This window comes from Delphinus delphis, chromosome X, assembly GCF_949987515.2.
Source record: "Delphinus delphis chromosome X, mDelDel1.2, whole genome shotgun sequence".
Classification (NCBI taxonomy): Eukaryota; Metazoa; Chordata; class Mammalia; order Artiodactyla; family Delphinidae; genus Delphinus; species Delphinus delphis.
The window spans coordinates 108,126,462-108,151,111 of NC_082704.1; the positions used below are offsets into that span (position 1 = coordinate 108,126,462).

Genomic DNA, 24,650 nt, shown 5'->3' on the forward strand with positions numbered 1-24,650 from the left:
ACCCTTCTTTTGAAAGGACAGCTTGAGTGAGTCCACCAATATTGCTAAGTGTATTTTTACAGAAGAACATGTGAAACCCATCCCTGTACGAATGACCTTGTGCTTCACCAAAATTAAGTACAGCCCATACCAGTGTCTGTCAATTCCTTCTGCACAACAGTAAAGCCTACTTCCATAACTAGTTAACAAAAGAGACAGAGCTGAAGCTTATTCTACACTTCATTCTCTAACCATGTAATTTCTGCCGAATTATGTTGTTTAATGCCACAAATATATGACCGTGATTGCATTTTCAGGGTATTACGGTAGTTTTTATGACAAATAGTTCAGATGGCAAAATCTTGGTGTCCTTGGCATTGATTTATTGTCCCAAAGGGAAGGTTCTTTGAAGGACAATCTCAAACATAAATGACAGATTCTATATTTGCCCACAGAATTTAGAAAATTTAACTAATAGAGACATGGAGGTCAAGGTACCTGGTTCTTAGGCAGGAATTCATAAAGGGGACAGTTTAAAAACAAAGCTAAGAGATGATCATATTTAAAAATTAATGTGGAGTCCCCATATTCCTTAATGAGAAAAAACTAAAATTCTTCATATCATAAAATTTTACTATGACTTAAACAGGGAGGACGACCCAAGACAATCCCACTAATATTAAATGCCAACAAAATGCTTTTTGATGCATTTCTATATACCAGAACCATCATTTTTATATATACTTAAAAAAACACATTAAAATGGTTAGAGCACAGAGGCAACTGTAAGGCAGATCAATGTGATTTTATTCACAACACAAATTCCATTTGTGAGAAAGAAGCAAAGATTACTTCTCTTTAGAAAGATATTTACTATCAAGCATACTTAGCAAATTATTCAGCTATCTAAAAAGATCTGATACCAATTGGCCATATTTTTATTTTTACGTAATTTATATTTTTACAAGTATTCACATTATGCAATACTACACACTGTGGCGACAGGAAGAAAAAAAACATTTTCAAATACAATGTTAAATTATCTGTTCATTGCACAGTATGAAATATCCATTAATTAGCATTGAAATTATTACAGAGTATCTTATCCAACTAAAGGAAATTTCACATCCACTACAGAAGAAAAATAAGCAATATTGAGCCACAAGTGACCCAGTTACATAGTATTAAATAATATCTGAAGCTAGTTTGAAAGACAACCAGACAAAATACTTTTTCAAAAGTGAAAACCACAGCCTATAGATTTGGAAAATTTTACAGAAAAGAATAGCTCATGCCTGTCCTATGAGGCAACACCATTTGTATACAAGTGCCAAGAAATAAGGAGAAAGTTAGGATTTTAGCTGAGGAATCTAATAAAGCCTGGCATGTGGAATTTTCTTCATTAGTGTCACCGAAAGCAGTCTCTGTGTTGCACCTGAATACACTTTATAATAGAATAAACATAGTAAGTTTCAGAGCAGGTTGTGTATACCTTGCCTTAATAGATTACACTTAATTTAGTACAATACAGCACGTCAAGTTTTAAAAATGCAAAATACACTTAATACACAGAATTTGCTTTCTCTGCTTTGCCTTAAAGAGGCCACCGAAGAGTCCATTAAACAGCCAGGGTTTTCTAGTTATTGGAGCTGATCCCTCTCCTTTCCTGTGTCAGGAGAACACAACTGAGCCCTTCCCCAGTCAATAATACCCTTCCCCTCTGTTCTCCCACAGAAACAGCAGTTTTCTGTCACTGTGCTCCATCTTGATTGGCTTTGATCTTATGCTAGTCCCAGTGGAGAAAGCTCGCATTCTTCTTAAGAGTGGCCTGCCCCTCTTAATATCCCTTTAGGGAGGCCCCCAATCCAAAACACTTGATGATCTAAGCTTTTAAAAGTCTGTTTTCTGTTATAAACAGCAAGGACGAGGCCATTTTAGTTGCTTGCAAGAGGTTGATGTTGAGTCTGCGTCGTGCCGACTCTCTCCGATCTAAATTCTCTAAACATTAGCTTATCAATCTGTGAGTCCAATGGGTTGAGTGCCAACAGAAGTGGATCCGATTTGGCATGGAGAGGTTCTACCAACTCTCGCAGTGTATTAGCCTAATATGATAAAGCAGTGATACAATATGATGAAAGACCTGCGAGTGCCATTATTTCCAAAGCATATTAGTATTTGTATTAGAAATACCATCATGCAATACCCATGAAGAGAAAAGAGAAAAATATGGCTAGAATTGCATATGGTTTTAATACCATAATGTCTTTCTGTTGGCATGCAAGTCTACTTGGCCAAAAATGGGACACTTTTTGTTTTAAGCTTGGTTATCTGGAAACGCCAATCTTATGTATACAAAATAATACACAGTGCAGATACATCTTTTCCTGCCTCTATACCTGTATATGCATATCTATAATTTTAATCAGAAAAGTTTATGTTAATAGTATTCTCCACACACATGTAAAATGATCAGACTTTCAAGAAAATTAAACTGTTGTTCTATACAAGATCTTTCCTCAAATTCATCCAATCAAGAAGTATGAGGAGAAGTTTTCTGGTCTACCTTCTATCTAACTACGCTGATTCACACGCTACCAGGTGCTAACTGGTGAGATATAAAAGCCCAGCTGGTGTGGCTCCAAGGAAGTGGCCGAATGCTGACCAACACAAAGTGAAGAGAAGTGAAAAGCTTCACAGGGTCAACGTGATGAAAGGGTGACTTGACACCTGCGCACAAGCCACATTCCAAGGAATTAAGAAACTAGATGAGAATAAAATTTCTGAATGACCTGGGACACTAAGAACAATTGGGCTGAAATAAACTAGTCTCTTTTAAGTTCATTTTAGTTTGGATTTTGAGGAATGCAAATATTGTCACCAGGCACAAATCAGTGATATTTTTACTTTCTAGCCTAGGGCAGATCTTTATCTGCTACATCCTGTAGTACCTTTTGAGTTATATCAAGAAGAAGGAACAAAATGGGAGAGGGAACAGAGACAGCATGTTGTTCATTACTAGCTCCCTCAGAAACTGGGAAGGGAGTGTGCTGCCCATAGCACAGTATTTAGAAAATAGGATGCAGCTTGGTCCAGAAATCAGCAGAACTAATTTTTGTTTATATCATAACCTTCTTTTGCAGAAAAGGGGCTGGGAACTAAGCAATCTTCATAGGTAGGTCAAATGAAACAAAAGATAACACCTCATTTTTTAGAAAATTATAATACTGGAACGCTAGCTCTGGATTCTACTACTTTGTTTCGTAAGGTTATGGAACTTCAAACTGCAAAATCAGAGGCAATCTAATGCTGGGCACAAGGTCATTCCTAAATTTAAGCTGTTTCTAATTTATCTATGCAGTTCAAACATTTCCCCCTCAGAAACAATGTCACCTGAATGGTTTAATTTCTAGTGCACTTAATCCATACTAAACCTGAACTAGAGCCTTGGTAACTAAGTCACATTTAGTTACATTTAAAGACACTGTATAGGATTGGTAAATTCTACTTCAAGAGACTGGAAACACCTCCTCAGTTGAGGCCTTGCCAAAGTGCAGGATGGTGGGGGGTGGAATGCTATTTCAAAGTGACTATAGCTATTTCCTAGTCTGTATGTACTAACATAAGAGAAGATAACTCTCTTCAGCAAGGTGTCTCTTCAACTAGCAGTGGTCAGGACCACTGGCTACCAAATCTCAGGGGCAGAGGCTGGCTTGTTAAACACAGATTCCTGGGCCCTACACTTAATCTACTCAATCAGGATTTCTGGGTGTGGAACTCAGGAATCTGCATTTTAAGCAAGCAACCCAGGTGATTCTTGTGCCCACTGCAGTTTGAGACCTCCTGCTTTAGGCCAGTCACATTGTGAGGGCTGGTTGGAGTGATGCCAATTTTTTGTATTACACATATAAGTAGTTTGTAAGTCAGAAGACTTTGTAGTTGGGCAAGTCACATAGGGCTTTATTTTTAGTCTCGTCACCGGTATAACATTGTATTATGTAACTCAAATGATTTCAAGGTTTTTGCTGAGGAATCCGATGGAAATATCCAGGTCTACTGAGAATACAGCAAAATGAAAGAGGCCGTGGTAAACTGCTTGAATAAATTCTTTCAAGCTACGCTTTTAGGTAGCATTAAATAGTTCCTCTTTATTTTTGAGGCAAAGAGAACAAATATACAGATACTTCCAGACTCAAGCCCGTTGAATCAACTCTATGTCTTGGTGTGTGCATTCTGAATCCCAAGTATGAACAGCATGGGCAGGCCAGGAGGGTCAGATATGATGGACTGGTGTATGGCTAATCTACATGAAATCTCTAAAACACAAAAACCCACTGCATAAAGATACTGTTTGATGAAAGCCTATCTTTGACTTCTGTGAATCTTATATTTATGTGTCTTTAACTTTTTGCAAGTTCCTTTCTGGTTCTCAACACTCTCCTTTTCTCTCCCTTTGTGTTTTCATTGGGCATTCTCTCTCTCCCTATTTCTACTCTTCTCCTTTGTAGCTGACAACTTCATTTATCCCTACTCAAATAGTCAAAACATTCAAACCGTTAAAATTACTTATTATAGTGACAGACTAATTTTATGCCTTTTTTTTAAAGGACCAGTGGAAATTGCATGTTTCTTAAAGACCCTAAAAATTAAATTATACGGCTCTTGATTGTTTTGTTTTCTTTCGGTCAATATCCTGACTATAAAAAATATTTCCTACTTCCTGCTATTAAAATATACCCCACTATTTACCAAGCTTTTAATCAAGTACATTTTGAAACAACAGCAACATATCTATGCTACCCCAAGAAAATCAGTAATGTTGCTGTTTGGCATATTACTTAGATATTTATTGAGCTTCCATTCATCACTGAAACCCCCAATTGTGAGGCTACCAGGCCACACAGAAAGAAAAAGATCCTGTTTCCCTGTTACTGAATCCCTCGAGATCTGAATGGTGCACCCAGATGTAATGCCATGTTGAGTCATGTATAGGATGACTTCTTCCAGTGTTGATCCACTTCTCATGCAAGCTCTTTACGGACTGAATCTATGTAGGATATGTTGAGAAGAATGTTTCTTTCCCTTTTTGTTTTATGAATTTAAAACTCTTTCCACTCAAATAATAAGCAGAAATAGAAATTCTAGAAACATAAGTTTTAGAAAGGTAATCAGGCTTCTAATAGTGTACCTGCTAGGAAGAGCTGATGATCCTTCAATCAAATCCTGACGATTAGATTATAGGGTAAGGATGGAGGCACAAACATTTGCAAGAGAATGATTAAGTTTGAATACAAAATAGGTAAAAAAAATGTTTTCCTTAATGAATGAAATAGAAGAAAATATATGAAAATGGAAATAAGAAGTGCTTAAGCCAGAACAGCATTTTCAAAGATTCCTACTTCTGAGTTCTAAGAGAAATAGTTCTAAGAGAAAACTGGATCCATATACTCCACTTATCATATATACTCACTTATCATTATCAGTGAGCTTGAGGGCAAATTTAAGGGCAAAGCCACTGACAACTGGTCTTAAGCTGCTTGCAGATAACAAGGCAGACATCCAAGCTTATCAATAGTAACACACGTGGAGCTCCTGGGAGAGTAGAACTGTTTTGTGCGCTTTTGAAAAAAATCGAATTTACCACAATTATCTGGATCTCCCCCTTCTTCTAAATGTATGTGTTCAGATTTAAGTTTTTCTTTTTGTAAAACAGGAATATCTAACACCAGGAATTGACCGTCAGTGATAATTACTTTTCTCAGTGAAAGTCTTGGAAAAAGTGGGCTGAAACCTAGGTTCAGAATGTTTGGACCAAGAGAGAGACTTAAGTGTGGCTTGAGTGGTAGCTGTCCAAATTTTGAGGGCCTATTTTCTTGTAAAGGTGGAGTTCAAATAGACAGTATATCATGTTTAAAAAAATTTGTTTGTTTGCTTATTTTTACTACCATGGGGGAAGGAATTAGAAAGTCTTTTATTTTATGAATAATAAAGTATTGTTTTTCAAAATAAAGTGATAAATAGCAAAAAGTAATATAGTTTGTGATTATACTTATAACACTTATGGAGGTACTTAATTAGAAATTCCAGGTAAAATAAAAATATTTGGTGAACCTAGCTACAGGCAAAACAGATAAGGAAATACTGTTCCCAGATAAAATGTTCCTACAAATTGCCAAATAACAATTCCATTCTCTGTGTATGATTCACGGGAGACAGAGTATTTCCTTATGAAAGTAGTATCTCATCTTAAACTACTTACCGCTATATTATGACCTTAGAGAGCACTTAGGACTTATGAGTACACCACACACTCTGGCTTTTTCTGTCTGCATTAAAACCACTATCTGAAATAAAGGTACACCTAAAATACCCTTTAACTGAAGCTGATATATTAGCAACAACTGAAAAGGTCTTTTATGTTTAATAGTCACAGAAGTACTTAATATGTTAATTCAATTTACCCCGAGTTTATTTTCAATGAAGCATCTATAGATGTATCAGAAAAATGTACTATGGAATTCTGCCAGATTATATTGTCATCCCAAAATGTCATCTTTCAGATTTTAAGATAGAAAATGGGAGGAATTCATTTTTATAGACATGCACGGTTCAATAAGGATTTAATGGGTGCCTATGGGTATATATACTATATCAAATGTTAGGGATAAATATACAAAGATGACAGTCTGACCTCAAAGAGTTCACGGTATAGTTGTACCTTCCCCATTTCTGTCTTATAATTTTATAGTTTATATAGATTATCAGTAAAATAAAGCTCTACTTTATTAGTGTGTATATATATATATATATATATATATATATATACACATACATATATACAGATTCTATTATATGACTGTAATGTAATTATACCATTACCCTAACAATGTATATTATATGTAATTATACTATGTATAATTACATTAATGATACATATTGTATGGATATATTAATTTAAATTGATAAGTATATTTGGAATACACAGAAAATAAATTATATTTGAACTTTAGGGCAAATTTAAAGAAGATCATTAAAATATGAATGTATGTGTGTATATACATATATATATGATATAAAACAGCTGAGTTTTGATGCTTACGATAGACGTTAAAACTGAAGAGGACTGGAGCAGAATATAGAGCCCAGAAATAAACCCATGCACTTATGGTCAATTATCTATGACAAAGGAGGCAAGAACATACAATGGAGAAAAGATAATCTCTTCAATAAGTGGTGCTGGGAAAACTGGACAGAATGAAATTAGAACATTCTCTAACACCATATACAAAAATAAACTCAAAATGATTAAAGACCTAAATGTAAGACTGGAAACCATAAAACTCCTAGAAGAAAACAGGCAGAACACTCTTGGACATAAATCAAAGCAATTTTTTGATCAGTCTCCTAAAGCAAATGAAACAGAAGCAAAAATAAACAAATGGGACCTAATTAAACTTAAAATCATTTGTATAGCAAAGGAAACCACTGACAAAATGAAAAGACAACCTACTGAATGGTAGAAAATATTTGCAAATGATATGACCCGATAAGGGGTTAATATCCAAAATACATAAACAGCTCATACAACTCAACATCAAAAAGACAAGCAACCCGATTAAAAAATGGGCAAAAGACCTGAATAGACGTTTTTCCAAAGAGGACATGCAGATGGCCAACAGGCACATGAAAAGATGCTCAACACTGCCAAGCATCAGGGAAATACAAATCAATACCACAATAAAATATCACCTCACACACCTGACAGAATGGCTATCATCAAAAAGAACACAAATAACAAATGTTGGTGAGGATGTGCAGAAAAGGGAACCTTCGTACACTTGGTGGGAATGTAAATTGAAACAGCCACTGTGGAAAACAGTATGGAGGTTTCTCAAAAAACTAAAATTAGAACTACTATGTGACCCAGCAACTCCACTCCTGGGTATATATCCGAATAAAACCAAAAACACTAATTCGAAAAGATTCATGCACCCCAGTGCTCATAGCAGCATTATCTACAATTGCCAAGATATGGAAGCAATCTAAGTGTCCATCAACATACGAATGGATAAGAAGATGTGGTATATATACATACAATGGAATACTACTCAGCCATAGAAAAGAATAAAAATTTTCATTTGTAGCAACATGAATGGACTTGGAGGCATTATGCTAAGTCAAATAAGTCAGACAGAGTAAGACATACTGTACAATATCACTTATATGTGGAATCTAAAAAATACAACAAACTAGCGAATATAACAAAAGAGAAACAGACTCACAGATATAGAGAACAAACTAGTGGTTACCAGTGGGGAGAGGGAAGGAGCGAGGGGCAATACAGGGGTAGGGATTAAGAGGTACAAACTACTATGTATAAAATAAATAAGCTATGAGGATATACTGTACAACACAGGGAATATAGCCAATATTTTATAATAACTATAAATGGAGTATAACCTTTAAAAATTGTGAATCACTATACTGTGTACATCTGTAACTTATATAATATTGTACATCAACTATTCATCAATAAAAAATAAACAAAACAAAACCAACTTCAAAAAAAAAAAACTTGAAAGGGATCATAATACGCCACCTCAAAATATGCCATTTTGGCCTAAGGATTAGCTGAAGGTAATTAAGAAGCAGTAGACATAGAAAGATCTTAGGCCATCCCCCAATTGGCCTTAAAGCAGGACATAAATTTCCCACTGTGAAGGTGTTCCTCCTCTCCTCTTACATACCAGGAGAACAACCCTTAACATTTGAAGACAGGAAGCTGGCATCAAGATGGGTCTGCACAAACAAATCTTACTAAAATAGCCCTTATCTTCTGTTAGTTTCCCCATATATAAACTTTTCCAAAATTTACCGCTCTAGAAGCCCAAACCCCTTTTCCGGTTATCTTGTCAGTTCTCCATAATTTATCATGCTTTCTTAAAATGGTGTATAAAACTCAGGTCTAAGTGCTTCTTTGGGTCTTCATTTCTTTCCTATGAAGGCCTCTGTGCACATAAAAATTAAATTAACACAATAAAATGTATATGCCTTTTCTCCTGTTAATCTGTCATTTGTCAGTTTAGTTCACAGGCTCCAGGTAAAAAACCTAACAGAGTAGAGGAAAAGTTTCTTTCTTTCCCTATAAAACATTTAAATCAAGTCTTAAACCACTCCATCCTAAGTCATCCATATTTTAAAATACTTATATTCAAAATATTTAAATATGAAGTAACGTATTTCATAGATAAAGTTATTTTGAAATAACTTTCAGCAACGTGGAGAGATGGCAGCTTATTGGCAGAATGGGTTGCTGTTGCAACCTATTTTATGATTAATTACTTATTTTAAAATAATCTCTTTTAAATCCTCATTTCTAAATGAAATAGCTACAGAGGCAACATAGCTGGAGACTTTTTTACTCTCAATAACGTAGAGATGAACAATGCATATTTTTAATTTATGAGAATTTTCAACCTCTACCACCACCTTACATGGTTATATTAAAAGGATGAAATTCAATAGATGATATTCAGTCTGGATGCTATCAGTGTGAAGTAACTCAGTGATGAGAAGTGCCAATGGGTTGAACATGTAAATCCTAATGTGTCACAACACTTGGTCTGTGACCAGACTATGTCTGGTCTGCCAAAATGAAAAGGTAAATTGGGACCAACTACATTTCAGTTGTTTTCTTGCCTATTTCTTTCAATAGATTCCTCTTTGGTCCTTCCAACCCTATTAGGGCATTCTCTTTCCTAGCTGATAGGCACTCTAAAAAGCAGTTCCAATGTCATCTGAACCTTGAACCACTTATGCGACTGGGTGGTAAAAATGTCTTCACAACACTGATTATACTTCCACGACGCAAACTACTTCATTTGCCTATTGCACTTGACTTGAATTCTCCAAACTGGACATTCTGACGGAATAACAGGTAAAGGGTATCTGTACCTGCGGGGTTGGAGTTGTAAAGATACATTTAGTCTGTTGAGTCCATCAGAACCTACTCAAAGTAAACAAAGGACTTTGTCCTATGTCCTCTTCTAAGTTGCTGATCAGCAAACATGATCTAGGATCGGTAAATTCTGATGCTATACAAATTGTGCATTTACTGCCCAGCTTGCTACTAAGGTAGACTAAAAGTAGACAGTCAATGGCATAACTTCTTAATTCTTGAAAATCTGATCTAAAATAAATACTTACATATATTTTTTTCAAATTAACAGTAACATAGATCCTTGAGAACTTTTGCTCTACAGAATTCCACCGTATTCTTATTCACATACTAGATTCATATACTATCCTCTAAGTACTGCTGTCTTGATTTTGGTGAGATTACTTTTTTTAAAAAAATATCATTCAGTATCAGCTCCAGTATCATGATATCCCACCAGACTAAATGAGGGGGAAAAAGAGGTACTGATCTGCAGAAGTGAGTGAAATAATAAATTCTTTCCAACAAGAGTACAACAATGGGTGTATGAGTGCATGTGTGTGGGTTGGGAGTAGAGTAATAAAAGGAGTGATTCTTACGCTAAAAGTTTAAAGACACTACTTCCTCTCACGTTATAACATTGTTTATGATTATAGAAGCTTGAAATGGACTTCTGCTTACTTCTCCTGGCTGAACTTATAATATTACAAAAAATTGTAATATTGATTTTCCCCCTTCAATAACTTCTAAATGTTAATGCCTTATTACTCACCTCCTTGGCATACCAGCCTGACATTTGGGATCATTTGCTCATTAACAGCTCTGGCAAGAAGGAGCTACTTTGGGGGTTCTGAATTTCTTAGCAGTAAAGACAACCAAAAATACCTTCCCCAGAAAAGCAAGTGACAAGAAAGGAAAAGAAAATTCAAAAGGTGTTTGTAATAATCTAAAATTTTATCTCAACAGTTACTTATCAGAATTCATATTTTTCTCTACCTCAAATCTGCTATAAATCCAATCTCTCCCCTTCATCAATAATATTTTCATATTCTCCCTTATTTTTCAATCTATAATAATTATATCAGAGACTATTCTCATAAATCCCCATTGTTAGAGTCATCTGCATACTGTGATATTTAAATTATTACATTTTTAGGTATTTAAAATGTATTGTGTACACGATAAGAAGAAAAAATTATTTTGGTAAAAACCACTATAAAATCATGTTTATTAGAAATACAGCATGGATGTAAGCAAATTAGCACAAACATCCATCTTAGCAAAAAACTCAGAGGTTAGAATAATGAATATTCATACTCAGTCTTAGTTGTCTTGAAATTACTGGTTATTACATTTTGCACCAACAAACTCATTTTACATTTGGGATGGAAAACTATGGGATCTAAGAACATATTTTTTATAAAATACCCTATTATATATGCGTTTCATTTTTTCCACTCCTGACAAAATTGTATAGAATTGTCCTTTTAAAGAAAGTAAGTTTTACTAAAGAGTTGGATATATGCTGACTCTCAGTGTTCTTATGGAAAAATACAAATGACTTTATAGCTCTTGCAAAAGGTTTCCAGCTATATCTGTGTTTAACATTTAGCATCACATGTTGAATTTCACACTCCCCAGTGTAATTACAGAAAACTAGAATCATACAGGGACTTCATTAGGGTGAGAGCTCGTTTTGCAAAATTCAAATGTTTGAAATGTCAGAAGGTTCTCCATATTGTAAAACTTAATTTGTATTCAAATATAGCAATGAATTGCTAACTTCCCGCTAGTGAACAAAACAAAAAATCCAAATATATTAACAAATTTGTTTTCCATTTGTAAATTAATTAATTTACAGCAACTTTATGGTGCCAGTTTATTCATAATATCTTTTAAAAATTATGGACAATTCCATATTTAATTGAAGTCAGGCTTTTTTGTAATTCCTATTTAGTGTACTTATATTAAACAAGGACCATGCTGTCTTCTCTCAGGTGAAAAAACAACCGTCGAACTAGATATGTGAATTTGTAAGGATGTGCAAATCAAGGGGTGAATTTGGAATTCTTAAGTTCCACTTAAGACTTCCTTACCATCTCTTTTGACTGGTGCCATTTGTGGGGGAGGTGAGGAAACAATGATAGCAGCTATGGTGTAATTAGTACCTCCTTAACAAATGTGACCATCAAAGAACTCTGCAGAACTTTGGCCCTTTTTTATTGATACTAATTTATATATATAAAAGAATACATTATTACTATAATAAAATAAAATTTAAAAAGAGAACACATTACAATAAGTTGTACCGGTGTATATGATCTTTTATAGATAGTTGAGCTGCTCTATCTGGATGTACTATAACTGGATTTACAGTGATACATTATACCAATCCTTTCTTGTTAAATCCATGTAGAGTTATGATCAAGGTCCTAGAATAAGTTTTCTCATACTGATCTTATTGTGACCAAGTGCAGAACTAATCTAAAAGACTCCAATACTGGATTTAGAAACAAAGTTAGACAATCCAAAACCAAAATTAAAAGCAGCATTTTAAGACCACCATGAAGTGTAGATTAAATATGTTATCTACTATTTAGGAAAACCGTCACATAATTTGAAAGGAAACATTCCTCCACAGTAACTGACTAAGTGGAGTATACACCATTAATACACACAAAACCAGAACCTGACCAAGGAAAATGTCATGATGACATTTTCTTTCTCCTTATTGTAAATCTTCAGCACAGCACTAGAAAGCCTGTTTTCTCTTTGTAGAAAATCAATAAATACTGCAAAAGCAGAAGCAGGAACTCTTCTTTAACAAAACAATACACTTTAATTATAGAAGGCCTTGGTTTCCAAGGCCTTAGTTTTAGCCATACTAGGAATGGTTGCAGATCTTACTTGTGTGGGAAGATCTGGTCTCCATGGTGATGAAGAAGTCAGCCTGGGAAGTGGAAAGAACTGTAGTACATTGCTCCCCGTAGAAACAGACAAGCTGAAATCAAATGCGGCTTCTGTACCTAGCATTGACAAAGCCTGAAGCTCCAGTGAAATGGTACCTTACATCAGGAGCTACCAAGGCAATCTGCTAAGAAAGGTGGGTTTCAGATACCCACATCACTTACTACTAAGACATCAAATCAAAAGCCAGAACATATGGGTTAAAACTGGTTCTGAATTTGGTTTTCTTAAATAGGATTTAGGAGTTATAGGAAGTAGCCCCGAACAACTTTTACTCTTCCTCAATTTAGTGTAAATATTCTGAAGGCAAATCAATTATGATACTAACATTTGTGTTTTGCTTTCCACTTCATAAAGTCCTTTTATATGCAATATCTCCAAAGAAGATGTGGAAAATATGAGAATTTCACTAGAGTTCACTTTGGTAATGACTTTTCATTTCATACTACGTACTGCATAGTACAAATGAGAAATTAGAAGTTGGAAATAGATGAAAGTGTGAATGGTGCATTCTTTAATAATTACTTTCAGGGCATATGAAACAACTTTTCAGATTTGTAAGAGGTGATAGGAAGCAATGTTTTATCATGAGAGAAAACAGTAATCCACAATACGTCAGATTTGGTACCTGTGAGTAGGAACTGGAAAGATCAGTGGCATCTTCCAATTTTACTCCTAAATCTGTCGCTTCTCTACTCCCCACCTCCACCACAAAATTAAAAAAAATTAATAAACAAAAAGATCCTTTAGCTGATACCAAAAAAAGAAAAAAGGCAGAAAGATTTGGATTGTTTCAAAGAAGATGGATAAAGTAGAACTTGGAAGAAAAAACTGAAGTAACTTTGTCTACCACATAAAATACTTTTCAAATTGGTCTCAAGACTTAATTCTTTGGAATTAGTTCTTTTTTTAATATCCCAGTATTATCTTGACACAAACTAACTATAAAAGGAATCATGTCAAAGTTTAAAATACTAAGAGTTTTGACTCAAGTGGTGGAATTGTTCCACTATTTATACAAATCGAGGTACATGAGTTTTGGATACTGATCAGTTAAAATTGGCAAGTACACTAATTACAACTTTTAGTAATAAAGGGTAAAGTGGTGTGCAGGGTTTGATTTACTTGAAAGAGCATATTAATGGTGATATTGACTTGCTGTAATAAAATTTAAACGTTGTAGTTTCTTTTATATAGGTCTAATATATACACAGAAAAAGGAAACATTTTGCTAAATTTTAGCCTGAATGAAAATGATAGATCTGAGAGGCAATATGTGGCTGAGAGCATTCACTCTGCTGTCAGAATGTCTTAGTCTGAATCTCAGATCTGCTATTAACTATCAAGGAGTCCTGGATCATGTTATTTAAACTCAGTTTCCTCACCTAGGAGATGAGGGTAATAACAGTATTTACCTCTTAGGGTTGTTGTGAAGATTAAATGGGTTATGTTAGGCAAGGACCTTAGAATAATGCCTTAGAATAGTTAGCACTCATTAAAAAATGTTACCTATTATTTGTGATAGATTAATATGTTCAATAAACCTACAAGATTTAAACTAAATGCACCATATTATAGATGTGTTGGCTTTACCTTAGGGAAGGCAACTCTATTACAGTATTTTTTCCATGTTGAAAAATACCTTTTCTCTCTACGTGAGAAAAGAATGAAAGATTCAGATTTATGGGCATGCCTAGCTTTGCAGATTGCATTTCAGGTCCAGACTGTGTAGCATACCTTTATAGAAAAGGTAAATCACTGAAATGTCTTTCATTCAACAGACTGGTATAGTCCACAGGAAAGATGAAAAGAGTTTTCCTAAGACAACAGTGAAAGTAAAAGGACAAGTACCTATAATCCAATCATTCTGTTCAGAATGTCCTTGATATCATATTTAAAATTATTTTATTCAAAGACTGGTCAGTTCGTGATGTTGTAAGCTTGACTAAAATGAATTGAGATTTACTTAGAATGGAGGTAGCAAGTTAAAACATCTTCAGTTTTCACTTCCCTATAATTCAGGTTATGTTCATTAAATATATTTCACCAAATAACTGAAAGATATAATAAACCATGTTAATACAAATGGGACTTATTTCCCATATCAATGGGTGTTTCCCTCTTACCATTAGACAGCTTACTTTACACACTAATGTGGCCAAGTGTTCCAAAATTTATTTTTTTCTTCAAGATACAAACATAAAAGAGGGATATTGAAGAGTTATTTTGAAATAAGTGCCCTCTGTGTTAGATTCTTACTGTCAAATCCAAGAACACATATTTCAGCTTGTCATCATGGGGAACCATGTCACCTCTGAAGTATTACAGCTCTCCCTGATTACAGCTTTCTCTTCTATCTCTTTCCCTGTGTCTAATCTTTGATCTAATTAAGAACACAGCCCCACCTCCTGCATTCACTTCCTTATCCAACCCGAACCACTCTGACTAGAACCCTCAATCTCCTCACCCTCTTGGATAGGTACTACCCATACACTTTCCAGTATTCAACTCCTGCTTTCTTACTCCTACCTGGCCACTGAGCATTGCTAGAAAAAATTGTCTATCCATGCCGATTGGCACCATTCTAAATTTGGGTTTTCTGACTTTTGGTTATTCAGGGCCACTTGGCAGACCTCTTATTAGTGCTTGGTTAGCTCAATTTCCAATTCCCCATTGGGGTGCTCCAAGCTTCCATTAGATTCTTCAAGCTCTACTCTACCTGTGGATCTTCCTTTGAACAGATAACTATTTGCCTCCACATTTGTAGAGGGGATATAATAACTTTCATCTGGACTGCTCAAATAGTTTTCTAACTGGTCTCCCCATCACTTGTATTCTCTCACACCAATACATCTTCTGTACTGCCATGACAGTGACCTTTCTGAAACTGACGTCTGATTACAGCACTTTCCTACTGAGATCTCCAAAGGCTCTCCATCATGTTTTTTGGGATACAATCCAAACTTCTGGGCATGGAATACCACGACTTTTATAATTTAGTTCTTGCATAGTTTTTGTCTCATCTCTACTCATCTATGCTACATGCTGTATTTCTCTAAACTGTTCTTTGTTTTTCTTCATTTCTGCCCTTGCTGATGCTATATATTTTTTAACCACATAGAATGTAACACTTTTCTCTTTTCCTCCTGGTGAAATCTTTCATTAAGCTTAAAAGTCACATCCTCCCTGACACCTTGTCTAATTTCACGAGGTAGAAAGAATGAAGACCTCTTAATTGCTTTCGTGGAACTTAACATGTTCCATCTTTTAAAACACTTAATATACTGTACATTTACATGTGGATGCTTTTCTCTCCCATTAGACGGCAAACTTACTGATTCTTTGATTTTTAAAAATGCTTGCTTTTCCTGCACTTAGCAGAGTGCATTCTCAGGACATTGTGGCTGTTCCATAAATATTACTTAAATTGAATTGTTACTAAAATAATTTTAATTTAATGTCTAAGTATATGAGGTGCAAACTGAATAAAGTAGTCTATTAAACAACTGGATAAAATGCTTTACTTCACTCGATCTTCCATTTTAGTAAGAAGATCTACTTCATCTTTTAATTAATTAATTAATGAATTTTTATACAGCAGGTTCTTATTAGTTATCTATTTTATACATATTAGTGTATATATGTCTCTACTTCAAGTCTTTGATGTGAATTATGTGGCAGAGGGGGAAACTTTAGGAAGATAGGTCACTGAGGTCAAAGAATGCCAGTTATGGCACTGTTACGTCAAAGAAGAATGATCTAGACCTTACATGAAGTGATAGCATAACCACTGCTAAAGGGTGTTTTCTTTGAATGACCTAGATTGCCAAGTTATTCACATGTCATTCATATTCAGAGTAGATGAGGTGAGTCAAAATTTTACTAAGATTCAGGATGAGCTAGCTTTTAATTATAAATGTAGCCTATAACTACATTCTCAAAAGGTCTTCTGTTCACAGAGGCTGATTAGAAGGAACTACTGCAAAAAAATCTTAGCACCTTGCTAACTTGGGAGAGATGTTGGAAGGTGTTGCAGCCAAATTACTTGATATGGGTTTATTGCTATGTCCAAAACTTAGTCCTTTAAGAAGATTTTGAATGGCTAGGTTTCTATACCACATGGATCAGGCAAAATAGATACCATTATAACACAACCACTAGTTACTGTTTTAACAGTTAAAAATGCCGTATTATATATCGATTCATCTCTATATTTCTGTAAAATATTAAAAAATTAACAGGTGAAGAGTAGCCAAAATTTACCCAAATATTTCAATGATTTACCTATTTGTTTATTCCTTTTTTTTAACTTTTAGAATATAACATGCTTTTATTTTAATAATCTTTTTGGAAAATCTACTTGAGATTGTTTTAATCCACTACAATTAAATGAATTCTAAATGAATAAAAGCATTCTCCAATCACTAAAAATATTTGATTTATTATAGTATCACTGGATCAATTAAATGGCTTTTCTAAAGATTCAGTCATCTTATTAGAGACAATGATAACATAGCAATTAGTATTCTACCTTTCTGAAACCTAATGGCTTGTATCACTCATACTTTCATTTAATTAGGCAATAACCACCTGAATTATGAGCTACTGGGTACAATATACAAGCTTGTCAGATATCTGAAATCTAAGACAAGCTCTGATTTTAGAGATCGAGCAATGAATAGAATAAAAGTTTGGTTAGGCAGACAAATTAATACATCATAATTCTACTTAACTTGGAAACCAACAGAACAAGTCATGACAGAAAACTATGAAAGGATTCCAGATTGCTCTTATTCTTTAAGCCATAAGAATTATAACTTCATAGGCACAATTCTCATCATTTAAACTCCACTAAACTCAATTGCAGATACAATAAAATATTCTTGAGTTTTTAGTCATTGGTCAGATATATGACCTGTTAAAAACATCCAGTTTATTGCTCTTATGATTTACCTTTGGGGTGATAACCAAGCCCTGCATAGCAGGCTTTTAATGATTGTCAAGTAAAACAAACTGCATTATGTCCCTTTTCCTTCTTTTACTTTTTTAAGCTTAAGATATAGTGTGAAATAGAACAGATCTGCATTTTGCGAAAATAGTTTAACTGGCTGAAAGCCCCTAGTTTGATGTCAATCATCTCAATATACTAAAAAGATAGTTCTGAATGTCAGCAATGCATAGGACTTCTCTATATATTTCAGAAACTGAAGAGTGATTTGAAGTCACCAGTGGAAACAATACCGATGCCTAAACAGTGAGTCATTCATATCGTTTGGTTGTCTCATTATTATTGTTGGGGTGTATGTATTAAACTCTAAAAGCCCGGAAGTTATTAACAAGATCACTGCTCAAAATAATAGGTGGAATTGCTAAATTTTAGCTGGAATAATAGAATAGTTATTCCATTCCCTTTTTTATTCTCCATATTATAATTAATCAGAAATCAATTTTTGGATACCCGTGTCTTTCTCCTTCCAACAGCATGCAGTGTTTTGTAAGCTATAAATCCTCCAAATAGTTTTATTCAGTATCTTTGTAGCCTTGGTTCTATGACAATGAAGTATATGCTATAAACCTTGTTTAATACACATATGTTCAGTGAACTAGTAGCAAAGTCATTTTTTAAGGGCTAAATCTAGTTTGTTCGTTAATTATTGTGTTAATTATTCAGATAGGAGAGATATATCACTATGTGTGAAAATATCAAGGAACATGGACAATGCAGCTCAACACTACTTTTCATTAAACCACACATGAAATCTTATCATGTATTCTCTAAAAATCAAAACAAAAGAGATCATCTTCAAGAAATATCCTTGTCTTTTATAGACAGGCAGCACATATCTAGCACTGGATACATTATAGCAAGATTATCCAATAAACATAAGTATGAAAGTGTCACCCCATAAACTGCTTAGAGCAGAAATTGGTAGTACAGTTTTTTACTACCAAGATATTATTATTTTATATAAAAGGGCTTAACATGAAGAGGTTTGAATGCAGCTTGTTTCTGTAATTTGAAGCTACAGTTGATAGATGTGAGTTAGTTACAGTGTAGAAATGCTAATTCTCAGGAACCACTGATTGCAGCTGACCAAGGAATATGGCTGATCAGGGATAGGACTCTGGGCTAAAAAAATAAGTTACTAGAAATCCCTGGTATTCTTATTTACTTACTCTTCCTAGGATTCTATAAATGGCCAAGGTCTGTGTGGTTCTAATACTTTATCCTGGCACATTCTGGTATTGACTGAATGATGTAAGAACAAAAGATTAAAAATCTTGCAAACTGTCCTAATGAAGTAACCTAATTTTTACAGCTCCGGTTTTCCAATTATTTGCAGAATAAAAAAACTGGTGATCAGCTTCTATGAAACCTTCTGAAGAGGAAAAAATATGAAACAATATAACCTGAGCTCCAATATTTTTTGCTTGTCACCAGTTTACTAACTATAGGATTTAATTCATTAAAAACGAGATTAATACTTGTAATTGCTGAGTGCATTAAAGCCCTGGAAATTTCATGTCTCAAAAATATAAAGAAATGAGTAAAATCTATTTGGAATCTAACATTGAACAACAGGGAAGAACTAAGTGGCACTTTAGACATGAAGGGGACTAGAAGAAGCTTAACTGTTTTTGTTTTTTCTAGTGGTGAGGAGAGAAAACACACAGTCGGATATGGACCCTAGATGATAAGAAATATGATTTTAAAACTTTAGACAGGCAAATATAAATGTTGAATGATCGGTAGTTTTAAAAAATGCAATTCTAGTAATACAAACATAAACTGTCCCAATGAGAGAAGGAAAGGAGATGCAGCTCCAGCCAAGACAGTTACAAGGATATTCCTTAGAAAAAGCTTTAAGGAGGATTTCTATAAAAGATGGAAGAGGCTACTATAAATGAATGAGTGGAAAATAATATCAATTGCTTGTAAGAAGAGTGCCAGGAAGGCAAATGTTCAGCTGAGGACTGTGAAAAAGCTGAAGACAGAGCTCAAAAAAATTTTTTTAAAGAAAAAAGAATGACAAAGGAAAGTGGAAGTATATGACTTCAATGATATTTTAGGTGTTTCCTGCAAGGAGAAAAGTCTTTACACTAGTAAATTTAAAAGACATGCTTCTTGAGATAAGGGACTATCTTATCAAAGGACCCATTTTGTGGTCTCTTTGAACTAGCAGAATAATCTTAGGAACTGAATGAACTTTTTGGAAATTATCTCAGGGCCACCGTCAGAATGCCTTGAGGCTTACTGTTTCAAGAGAGAGTTCTCCTATCCAAACAAACAAAACCCTGCATGTGTTCTTCAGAGAACACAATGATAAACCTGATATAAATACATGATAAAGTTTTAGAATAGATTATTACTGGGAGGAGTATCATTTTTAAATTTCATTTGAAGGACCAACATGGATTCAATAAAAATGAAGCATTTTAAACTGGCTTTTTTTCCCGGACAGTATCTCTAGGTTGGGAGACAAGTGGAAAGCCAAGGGCAGTATGCTTTGCATATGATGAAATTTTGCATAATATCTTTATGAATAAAGTGCTATAAAGTGGACTTAGTGATATTACTATTAGCTGGATCCAGATAAGGATGTTGAATGACTGAATGAAATTAACGTATGTAAAATTTCAGACTGAATGCTTCACAGCTCTGTCTTTGCTCCTTTCTTCTTTAAAATGTTTTGTTACAAATGTTCTTTCCTTATTCAGTGAAGCAGTTAAAAACATAGAAAGGATACTTAGAACTTTGGAGGGTTATTCAACAACAGGAGGAATGATTAGTATCATGGATAATAAAACTGAGAGTCCAAACTTTTGTAACAGGATTGAATATTGCTGGGTGAAAAGCTGAGAAGTTAAAACTTTAACAGAAAGAAATATAAATAGCTGCATTTAGGTCAAAAAATAAATAAGTGTGGGATGCTAACTTACAACTTACAACAATAAAAGCATTATATGAATCAACAGTGAGTAGGTTAAAACTAAGGTAATCATGCCCACAAAAATATGTTGTCTAGATCACTGTAACAGTTCCAGTACACTTGGCCTGGAGACACTAAAGAGAAATAAGGTGTACAGATGTGGGTAACCAGGATCATGAGTTATCTAGAACTTATGCCACAGGTTATAAAGTTAAGGTGATTATATGCATTCAGCTCAGAGATGAGGCAACATAAATTATGTTTGATAACACAATTCCATTGTATAGTTTTGAACATGTACAATGTGCAGAGCACACAAGAGAGCAAAGGTGAGGCCATTATGCTGAAGAGAACCATAAAAACCTTAGAGTTAGAAGAAGCCATCATGTTTAACTGTCCCGCTGGCTCAGGAAGCCCTGATTGGTAGCTGGTTTTCAGCCCCTTCTTAAAACACTGAGTAACGGGGAGCCTTCTAAACGGACAAAGACCAGTTATTACAGTCATGGGTAAATGCAACCATTGGAATGTTCTCCCTCATATCAATCTAAAATCAGCCTCCCTGTACCCATTACATCCTCTGGAACTTCAAAGACTATCTCATCCCTGTTCCACATGTCAGCATTTCAAATCCTTGCTCTGTATTTTTCCAATTTTCAATGTCAAGATTGACAACCGAGTAGAAGTGTCCATCATCGGATGAATGGATAAAGAAGATGTGGCACATATATACAATGGAATATTACTCAGCCATAAAAAGAAACGGAATTGAGCTATTTGTAATGAGGTGGATGAACCTAGAGTCTGTCATACAGAGTGAAGTAAGTCAGAAAGAGAAAGACAAATACTGTATGCTAACACATATATATGGAATTTAAGAAAAAAATGTCATGAAGAACCTAGGGGTAAGACAGGAATAAAGACACAGACCTACTAGAGAATGGACTTGAGGATATGGGGAGGGGGAAGGGTAAGCTGTGACAAAGAGAGAGAGTGGCATGGACATATATACACTACCAAACGTAAAATAGATAGCTAGTGGGAAGCAGCCGCATAGCACAGGGAGATCAGCTCGGTGCTTTGTGACCGCCTAGAGGGGTGGGATAGGGAGGGTGGGAGGGAGGGAGACGCAAGAGGGAAGAGATATGGGAACATATGTATACGTATAACTGATTCACTTTGTTATAAAGCAGAAACTAACACACCATTGTAAAGCAATTATACCTCAGTAAAGATGTAAAAAATAATATGTCAGCTTTTATATTACTACAAGGAACACCTTTTAAACTAGAGCTGTCCAATATGGAATGCCCTGTCTTTGGGGGCACTAAGCTCTAAGTCCCTAAAACATTCAAGCAGAGTCTCAATAACAATTCTTCAAGTGAGTAAAAGGTATTTCCGTATTGGGTGGGAGGACGGATTATTTTATACTCTAATTTCTATGGTGCGATAGCTAATCATTATGCACATTTACACATAGTATGGCACATGTTATATGCTTACTCCAATAAAAAACAACTTATCTATTATTAAATGAATTCTTTACCTTAATATAAAGCATTTAAAATGGGTTTCATAGCATTTACAAGAGAGACACTACTCACAGTAACACAAACAAACAAAAAAAGGTGTTATACATTTAAAGAAGATTTCAAAGTTAAGGCTAACTTTTCACTTAATGATTCAGCAAAGATATTCAATATTTGTACAGAATTATTTCTGGAATGGTAAACATCTTTCCTACCTCCAGTGCTGAGGCGCAAACCTTCTAATTAGGTTAATAAAAGATTATCATGAGTCTTAGAAGCCAGGATGCTAAAATCAAGAGATGGCTGCCCAGCAACCACATAGGGTATAAGACAATAGAATACAAAGTGAGGGGTGGGGCTTACTGTCAGAGTTGGCAGTGAGTCATATTGCAGCCACACTGATTCCAAGCTGTCCCTCCTCCCTGTTCTTTTTAGAAAAGGCATGAAAACCCCTGTTTGTTGGCATTATTAAAGAACAAGGAGAAAACAGCACAGATGCTAGAGGAAAAAGAGTAAAGTTTAAGTTTAGTGGTATTGAAGTTATGGGCTATTTTTTCCCACCAAGAATCCTAAAGTGAATGACTGCTTTAAAATACCCATTTCATAAGGTTACAGAATAGACTCAAAATCAGGGCAACCACAACAACAATTTAAGGAAAATATTAAGAGAAAGGAACCAATAAAGTCATGCTTGAGAAAATTCAGAGGTCTTAAATGAATAGATCTTGGGTATTAAGTCAATAAACTCTACAGATAATTTATCAAAAGAGAAATAGCACAATAAATATATCAGATTCAAAATCATGGAACATATGGTATTATAAATGTGGAAGAAAGTGAAAAACTCCGTTTAAAATGTTAAGGTTCAAATTTCCCTAAAATAGGTTTTCAAAATACAGTATAATTTTCTGTATTTGGTTAATAATAGGTTTTTCTGATAATCAAATTCCATATTAGCTGTACTATAAAACTGGGAAGCATCTTCTCAATCATCAAAGAAATATTTATCTTGTGGTCAGTATAGTATTAAGTCAGTATAATATCATGGCCTATATATAATGTTATACTGATCATAGATTGATATTTCTTTGATGATTGAGAAAATACTTCCTAATTTTATAGAAATCAATGGGGATTTTTAGACATCTGATTTGAGTTAATTAGCATATCTGAGTAACCAGGATGTATCTGCCCCAACCGTAATGTTTAAGGAATGAGCCAAATCAGAAGTAGCTCTAAAAGTGATCTCATCCGATTCTAACCAGTTTTATAAATTTTGCATAAGTGATAAGTACCTTAAAGTGAACATAGAATACCTTGTGCTATCTCTCAAAGAATCATTTTTATAATATTATCAACTGGTTATTAGGGGAAATTACTGGCACAACGTAAGAAAGAAGCTGCATACTTTGAATTATTTGCTCTGTTTTATGTTATCAGAAAGATTTTTCTTATTTTTCAAAGATTATTTACAAATTTTTGTTGTAAGTAGACTTATGGAAGAGCTAGATATACTCTTAGCATAGTACCTGGCACGTAGTAAATAAACAGTAAATGTCTCTTGAATGAATGAATAAATCCATGCGTAGAACTAATTAGAGTATGTATTGATAACAGCAAACTAAAAGTACAAAATGGAGGTTTAGTTTACATTTTAGTAGGCTAAATGTAGATATTGAAGTATTAGGGAATCCATGACTAAGAATGTTAAAGAATTTATAGCTGTGAAATGAATCCATGAGTATAATAACTGTCACTCTTATTTTCAAGTACTCTACAGTTTCCGTGAAATAGCCTAGAAAGTTGATTTTATTGGTATACTCTGTGTTTGTAATAGAAACAAGCATCTATGAAATTGTCATAGTACATACCTGAGACAAGAACCTTCTAGAAGTTCTCAAAGATGAGGTTTAAATATTTAAAATATTTTTTAATGACCAACTGTCACTTTTGCATTTAAAATACATAGTAATAGGTACTTTTCCCTTATTGGATGTTATACTAATGAGAATATTTTCACATTAAAGGAAAAATTTCAGAGTGTAATAGTTTGAGCCATTAAGACCAACTATTAGGTCTAAGGTGCCTATGGCTAAACATAAGAAAGTCTGGGAGGCCAGAAGAATGGAACTAGTGAGAACGCTGGAAAAAGTAAGGGAGATGGTTTAGTAAAAGGTTTAAAGCCAAAGTCATGTGTGAAAAAACTCTGACCACCGGACACAGTGGTTCTGAAGCCCATCTCTGAGTTCTACATTCTGGCTTTTGAAGGCTAGACTTGCTATGCTTTTTAGCTAGTTGGCTCTGGCTTAGCTG

The 24,650-nt window shown here is 34.5% G+C and overlaps 1 protein-coding gene across 8 annotated transcripts in view; it reads right to left on the bottom strand.

Moving 5' to 3' along the window:
• The window catches only part of CNKSR2 (connector enhancer of kinase suppressor of Ras 2), a 258,494-nt gene that overhangs the window by 9,680 nt on the left and 224,164 nt on the right, over nucleotides 1–24,650 (bottom strand). The window contains exon 20 of one of the 8 annotated variants that reach the window (XM_060001668.1): nucleotides 145–2,081. The exons of the other annotated variants lie outside the window; for them this stretch is intronic. Within the exon in view, the coding sequence (XP_059857651.1) occupies nucleotides 2,077–2,081 (5 nt within the window). The 3' untranslated portion in view covers nucleotides 145–2,076. Of the gene's footprint in view, nucleotides 1–144; nucleotides 2,082–24,650 lie in introns of those variants that run through there. 8 annotated transcript variants of the gene reach the window in all.